This window comes from Cariama cristata, unplaced genomic scaffold (assembly GCF_000690535.1).
Source record: "Cariama cristata isolate BGI_N322 unplaced genomic scaffold, ASM69053v1 scaffold20535, whole genome shotgun sequence".
NCBI lineage: Eukaryota > Metazoa > Chordata > Aves > Cariamiformes > Cariamidae > Cariama > Cariama cristata.
Window position 1 is genome coordinate 41,319 of NW_009616081.1, and position 7,429 is coordinate 48,747.

The 7,429-nt window shown below is 50.0% G+C and overlaps 1 protein-coding gene across 1 annotated transcript in view; it reads left to right on the top strand.

Annotated features, from left to right (window-relative positions):
* The window catches only part of LOC104161577 (rho GTPase-activating protein 39-like), a 27,419-nt gene that overhangs the window by 14,625 nt on the left and 5,365 nt on the right, over positions 1-7,429 (top strand). The window contains exons 3-4 of the mRNA XM_009700064.1: positions 342-888; positions 2,215-2,304. Of these exons, the coding sequence (XP_009698366.1) occupies positions 342-888; positions 2,215-2,304 (637 nt within the window). The remainder of the gene's footprint in view (positions 1-341; positions 889-2,214; positions 2,305-7,429) is intronic.

Consider the following 7,429-nt stretch of genomic DNA (forward strand, 5'->3'; position numbering starts at 1 on the left):
GGCTCCTTGCCATGTGCTTGGTGCCACAGAGCTGTGCTGCTGCTTTGGGAGTCAGCTCAGCTCCTGCTTGGGCTGTCCCTGGGAGCTCTGGGACAACTTGGACCATCAGCCCTGTTACTCCATGTCCCAACGCTTCCCTTAGGGACAGCGTCAGTGTGTGGCTGTGCCAGCCAGGCTCTTGCAGAACTACAAATGTCAGCCACCAATTCTGTACCAAATCATGTTTTGTACAGATTCACCACTTTGCAGTTGCTGTAGCTTCATGACTTGCTGTTGATAATTTTCCTAGCAGAGTAAGGAGTCATCTAAGCTGCTTTTAACACATCTGTTCTCCATTGCAGGCTGGGACGATAGAGTTGGACCCCAAGCAAGAGAGCAGTGGCCAGCTGGGCGGCTGTGTAGGATATCATTTCCCTTACAACACTCTGCGGAAGCCCATCTCTCAGAGCAGCATGGCAGACTGGGCTTCTAAAAACCTGAACATGCACACGCAGGGCATCTTCCGCCGAAGGATCTCCATCTCCAACATGCTGTCCTGGAATGGTGGCTCTATCAAAAAGCCAATGCTCATCACTAGCAACCGCACCATCAAAAAAGAGGCGTGTGAGATGTTCAAACTGGTGCAGAGCTACATGGGAGATCGTCAGACTCGCATGGACCGGAATCACGTGGCGTTGGTCACGGTCACCAAGTGCTGGAGCATGCAAGGTTTACGGGATGAGCTCTACATACAACTGATCCGGCAGACAACAGATAATACGTGCTACCGGAGTCTGGCATGGGGCTGGGAACTGATGGCCATCAGTCTGGCCTTTTTCTCCCCATCACCCAAATTCCAGTCTTATCTGGAAGGTTACATTTATCGCCACCTTGACAGTGATGAAAACAGTAAGTGCCTCATGCACACCCACTCTGTCCCCAGCAGCGTTCTGATGGGTTGTGCCACTTATTCAGGGTTGTCTCGTTTTCAGAAATACAGGTAGTCACCAGCCAGTGCTGTGGTTTCCGTCAGTGACAGCACCATGTGCTGAGTGAGTTCATCCTTCCTTGGTGGGATGGAGCTGCCACCAGCTCATCTCCCTGCACTTCTCACTTGTGTCTGGCAAAGCAGCGCAAGCTGTAGACTGTGCTCATCTCACCACTCAGCAAGGCAAGGTCAGCACTGAAAAGAGCTGATTTGGACCTAAGGGTAGAGTTTCTTTGGGTTCCCTGAAGACATGATTTACTTCAAAGTTCCTTAAAGCAGGCAAAAAAAAAAAAAAAGAAAGATGAATGTTAATACAGAATTTTTAGGGAGCCATTGCAAACATTACGAACAGGCCTTAGCTTGCAAATAGTTGGGGATCCTGAAGGATACTGGCTTTTGTTGTGAATAGATGCGATTTATCTGTCTTTCAGAAGCCTTGGGGATGAACCCAGCGTATATTCAGTTGTTATCCCAATTTTAAATTGCTATAGCATCCTGTGCAAAAAAAAAAAAAGCGCCAAGTGCCAGTGTGGAGAGTGTTTATTGGCTGATTTGTCACTATTTCAGCAGTGGTCGCTGTGTCTTGTCCAGTCTAAGGCAAGAAACCAGAGCATCTATTTCCACTTGGGGTTCAAATGCAGGTTAAAGCGCCCCCAGATCTCCAGGGCAGATGCAGAAGCTCTGCCCCAGCACCTTTACCCCTGCTCCTGAGTGCAGTGGTGGAGGTGGGTCCTAGGGACAGCAGTAGTGCAACACCAGCCTTCTGGTTTCATGCTTGTAGCCTTAACGTGGGGTTCCTTCTCTGAACTGCTGGACATGCAGCACTGGTTTGGGTTTTCATGAGGATCCTAAACCCTTGTCACTTCTCCCCAAAACCATTCCCTTCAGCTATGCTTGGCCCAGGAGTGAAAAATGACCCTGCCAGCACCAGGGTCCAGGCAGCAAGGAGGAGTAATCTGAACTGTTTGAATGAGTTGTTCCTTCTGCTCTTATTTAGGCAGTACATTTATTTAGGCATAAACTTGCTGCCTGGAGCCCCTTCTCGACTATTTGGCCATTTGGAGAAGGTGAGTGATGTTCTGGGCCCCTCACTCAGGTGCGTTTGGAGCTGGCTGTGGTACAGTACCTTTCTCCGAGCAGACCTCTTCACGCTGGAGTTAGGCTAGCAGCCATGTCTAAGGGCAGTTCTGGGCTTTGGCATTTTATTATTCCACATTATTAAACCAGAACCTCTCTTGAATTTTCAGTTGCTCAGCGCATCAAGGAGCTTGTGGATCTGAAAAACAAGAAGAACTCAAAATCTAGGAAAAAGAGGAAACAAAACACCGAGGATGAAGGTAAAGGGAGGCACAGCATGCAGGGCGCTGAGAGGGAGGACTGCACTGACCTCAGACAGGCGAGGATGCTGAGCTCTGCTGAAATCAGACAATTTCTTTAAGTGCATGGACTTAGATTCGGGAAACTTTCCTGCAGGTGGCCGGTGTAAGAGGTTTGACCAGAGCATGGATCAGCAGCGTGGGTGGCAGCTGGACAGCATGCGGGATGGGTAACAGTGTGGTGGCAGGGGGGGTACCCCTTTCACTCATAGTTGTATGAGAAAAGGGATTTTAATTTGGACGCAGACCTAGGGCTGTAATTCAACCAGTCTGTGTATGCCATGGCATTTCCTACAGCACATTCCAGTGCTAAAAGCCATACGAGCCAGCGTGTTGAAAAGAACCTGTCTCAATTGTAGTAATGGATTTTGTATACCACCACCCAACCTGAGGACCTGCAGGGAGAACACTGATACCTGGCAAAGAGCACTAAGAGCACTGCCTTTCTCTGTCCAGTATTGGCTTCCCCTCGTTTCACGCTTCCTGAACTCTGCAGTCCAGGGCTTGCCACAGCACCTCTGCCGAATGAACAAGAGCTCAGGTATTCCTCCAGCCTCAGGTTTTAACAGCTGGCTGCAGGGTTTATCTGGCTAAAGTCTTGCTAGACAAAGACCATTCAATTTGGTTTTATATTGCTTGCGGGAAACTTAAACCAACCCTGTGAATTCGTATTAGGCAGCAGTTTATATTGTGTGGCCTCAGTGTTTTTAATCTGGGAAAAACTGGAGTCCAGCTTCCTGCATTGCTGAGCCCTACCTGACGCCAGCAGGCAGGCACATCAAACGTGGGCACCGCATCTGTGTTTCCCTGCCCTGGCTTCCCTGCATCCCTGCTCACCGAGGCAGCGGCAAGCCGGGGAAATGGCTGAGGAGGCCCCTTGGTCGCAGCCTCTGCAGTAAGAGCGTCTGTTGCTTTTCTGTCTCCGGTGGATTCGGAGCAGAGACCTGAAATTGCATGGAGGGGATTATATTTCTGGTAGGGATATGTCTTTTCTTTTTTTTCCTGTTCAGGCTCCGGAGTGTTCAGCCCATTCTGAGTCTTCAAAAAGTCATTTTGCTTGTGCTCAGGGGGACTTTGATATCTTTATGGGACAACTCCCTGGAGATTGCTCTGCGCAGGGCGTGCTCTGTCTGCGGGCTAAGCAGGCTCTTCTGTGCGATTGCTTGTCTATATTGCATGTGCTGGGGCTGTGCTTAGGAAGATAGAGGTAGTTTTTACCATATATGTGTATATATATATATAAAAAAAAGGTTATGAAAAAGGCATGCCAGGGTAGCCTTATAAACTTTCCAGAAAGAAGCACTTGAAAGTCTGCAGTGGCTGCGTCAGCTGGGGCTGTGGTGACAGGTCACACGCTGTTCCCTTCGCTGGACCCTGGCTGCTTTCTGGCACAGAGAAGACCCGCTCTGGCAGCGAACAAACGAGCTGGTCTGCAGGCTCATGCCGGCTTCGGCAGAGATGGCGAGGGGTGCAGCAAAGGAGGCGGGAGGGCAGGCAGGTCACTTGGACCGGCTTTTTCACAAGTGACCAGTAATGCTGAGGATTTTTTCTGGGGCCTGACCTCAGAGCTGCACCTGAAGTAAGGGGAGATCCTGCAGGAACGCGCCAGGTTCTATCTGCTGCTGGCTGGAGAGGTCCGGCTTCTCCTCGGGACGCCTACGTCTGCTCCACTGGCCCCGCTTGCCAGACGTGGGAAGGGGGGTAGGGTGCGGCTCCCTGAAGTTGCAAGGCTGTTGTGAGAAGGAGTTCATGAGTAGCTCTGAAATACTTAGATACTTATGGATGCTGTGGCAGCAATTTAGCAGAGAAATCCTTAAGGAATTTAGATGTACTGTCTTCAAACAGAACTGAATAGTAGATACATAGGCATGTATGTAAGAATTTCAGGGGAAAATGGAGTTAAAGCAGTGATCTCCCCCCCACACACTTCCTTCAGTGCAGAGGCTTGTAAGTAAACACTGGGGTGAGTAAACATTTATCATTGGACACGCACCTAAAGAAATAATTTTGAACTTTCCCACGCTTACCCCTGCAATCTTTGTCTTTTAGCGTAATTCTGTCTGAGTAAATGAAATATGAAGGTGGTGTGAGATCTTTTCATGGATTGAAAGGCAGAAGAATAGCAGGTAGAAATAAATGATGTATTTTCAGAAGGAGGATTATCTGCTGATCCTGCAGGAATGTAAGCTGGGCTTTCGGTCTATACAAGGAGGCAAATAATGAGCTGGCAGCTTGGTGTTGGTACAAAATTATTCAGGATCGTAAAAACTAAAGGTGCAGAGGGGTCTCTGAAGGGTGAGTAACTGAGTGATCAAGCAGCAGAGAAAATTGTGTCAACAAAAGCAAACTATTGTACGTGGGGGAGAAGTCCCTAACTGCACATGTAGCAGCAGGCTCCTATGTAGCTGTTTTAAGGAGGGAGAGACATTTTGCAGCCCATATATGAATTTCCAGAAATGTACACACGGTGCTGGGAAGCAGTCAGAAACCAAACAGAAGATCCAGAGCTTCTAGAAAAGGGACAGAGAGCGAACCAGCACTCGGCCGTAGCTGTGCTGTGCCCGCCCTGCATATCGTGCCCACGGTCCCTCCAGGGCTGACGAGTGCGGCAGGGGAAGCCCCCCAGGAGCTGGACCTGGAGGAGAGAAGAGGGGAGAAGGTCGGTGGGCTGAAAGAAACTGCAGGTCACCTGGGAAAAGCTAGAGGAAGAATATTTCTCCTCTGTTTGTCATAGCAGAAGAATTGGAAACCACCTGGGTTTGTTGTTGGGCAGCAGGCTTAAGAGCGCTCTGTGCTGAAGCGCAAAATGAGATCGTTAAGAGTCAGCAAAGCAGGGTGTTGTGCAGGTTTAGGAGCATAAACAGGTTTAGGAAGAAATGGGACAAACAAAGAAGGGAGGTCTGTCAGTTGAGGGTTAATGGTCCAGGTGCAGCACTGCCTCAGGGTATCTCCCACCTGCTGTTAGCCAGGGGAATACTCCTTTTTCAGACATCCTGTATCTGTTTCTTGTCCTCCTGGTGGCAGATGCAGGCTGCTGACTCCTACGGCCCTTTGGGCTGATGAAGCACAACATTTCCCATGTAGGGAATGGGGATGGAGCAGCATTGCTGGGATGCAGAAGGATGCACTGGTGGTGTGAGGAATAGGGGCTAAAACACTGCTGTGAAACAGGGGGTGCCTGGGCAGATCTAAGCCAGGAGAGCGGCCGGTGCAAAGCCCAGCGGAGCTGTTCAGGAGGCACCTACCCCTGTGCTGAAGAGCGCTGCAAGATGGGTGCTGGTCTGAGGGCCTGCTCTGACTCTGCCAGGCTGAGGTCCGTGAGAGAGGCTGTGGTAGATCAGAGAAATAGCAAAACAACAGCTTCTGCTGTGCTAAAATGCATATCCCATGGCCGGGTTCTGAATCCACATTGTTTGCTGCATTTTTTGAGACATTTTTTGGCAGGAGAGTGTTCCAGTCTCTTCCAGAAGGTATGTTCCTGCATGTGCCCTGCCTGGATTTTAACTTGTTATAAAAGGGGATGTTCTTTAAGAAGCTCTTCACATGTGTTTCTAGGCCAGCATATGGAAAAATATTTTCCTTAGCAAACTATTTTTCACTGTGTGGGTTGTTAGTACTCTTCTGTTCCTGAGCTCCTGGGGCTACTGTGGTACCACAGGAAATAACAGATCAACTTGGATTTCACAGGGTCATGACGTGCTCAGAAAAGTGGAATTGCCTTCAGTATTAGCCCTTTCCAGCCCGTGCAGGCAAAGGTGCCCGTCCCTGTGCCGAGGAGTGTGAGTTGGGGAGCAGAGGGGGTACCTGGCCCCCTTGTTAGGAGAACTGACCGTGCCTGATGGGCTAAATGCCAGGAGCCGGTCTCTAGCTGAGCGCTTTAAAAGCAGCCAGATGGTCAAGTCAAGTCGCTGGTTTGGAAAAGTGGAGGCTAAACCTAAATTCTACTCCTCTTCCTTGCATTTCCTTCTGCAGCTCACCGCTTGCCTCCCAGCCTCTCTGCATCTCCTTCGCCCGTCTCACTCTGCACGTGCCCCGGGAGCAGGAGGGCTCCCGTCGGGGCGGATGGCTTCTGCTACGTAGCAGGGAGCCTGCGAGCCCCTGCGGGAGCCATTTGTTCTGTGCCCACCGTGGCAGAGTGCTGGTCACCCCGTTCCTCCGGGCTCCCTCTGCTTTTTTGGCGATTCAGGTCTGTGGGCAGTAACGGGTCCAGCCCCCTGCGCACAGGGCAAGTTTAGTTTTTAGTTTATTTGTTTGAAATTGGGTCGGCTCCGTGTGTGGCCCCAACAGTTGCCTCTGGGTGAGAGGCTGCAGCTTGGTTGTCGTTGGGAGCAGGACACCTTGCTGCAGAAAGTGCAGGATGTAGTATTTAGGCTTTTCCCAGGATCGGGGAGCTTTCTGGGAAAGTACGACACAGGCTTCAAGCAAACGTGTCCGGCTGCTGCCCACGCATCAGCCATGCAGGCTTTTCAAGACAACCAGTTCCTTTGCAAACCTTGTTAAACTCTTAGGGTGATTATGGGTTTCATGGTCTAATTACAGTGTGAAAAAAACATTTCCTATTATTAGTTTTGAATGTGCTGCCTCCCGCGTAATTGTTGTGGTGCAGAAACACAGTCCGGTCTTTTTCCCGTTCCCTCCTTTGTGAAGTGGATGACGCTTTGCATCGGGGTGTGTCTGCACATTTTAACAGCAGAAGCCGTAACCTGGAATAGTGAAGCATCACAAAGCAGCTTATGGGTTTTGTTTTCTTTAATCCTTAGACATTTCCAGTATAAATCATGCCTGGGATTAGCAGGATTTTTGCATACGGGGAATATTTTGCTTTAGATATTCCCAAGAGAGAGAAATTCTTAAAACTGACTTTCCTTCCCGTTGTCTGTGGAAGAAGGGGATGCGGTTGTACCTCCTTCGGCATTGCTCCAGCGTTACGGAGAGGCTCCGCTCCAGCTGTCGAGCAGATGATTGATTGAGGGAGGGGCGCTTCTTTCGTCGTGGGGTGCCAAGGACTGTGGTTTGTCTACTGGCTGAGAGGAGAAGGGGGGAAAGCACATCTGTCGCCTTTGTGAATTGTTGTTCTGCTTCGGAA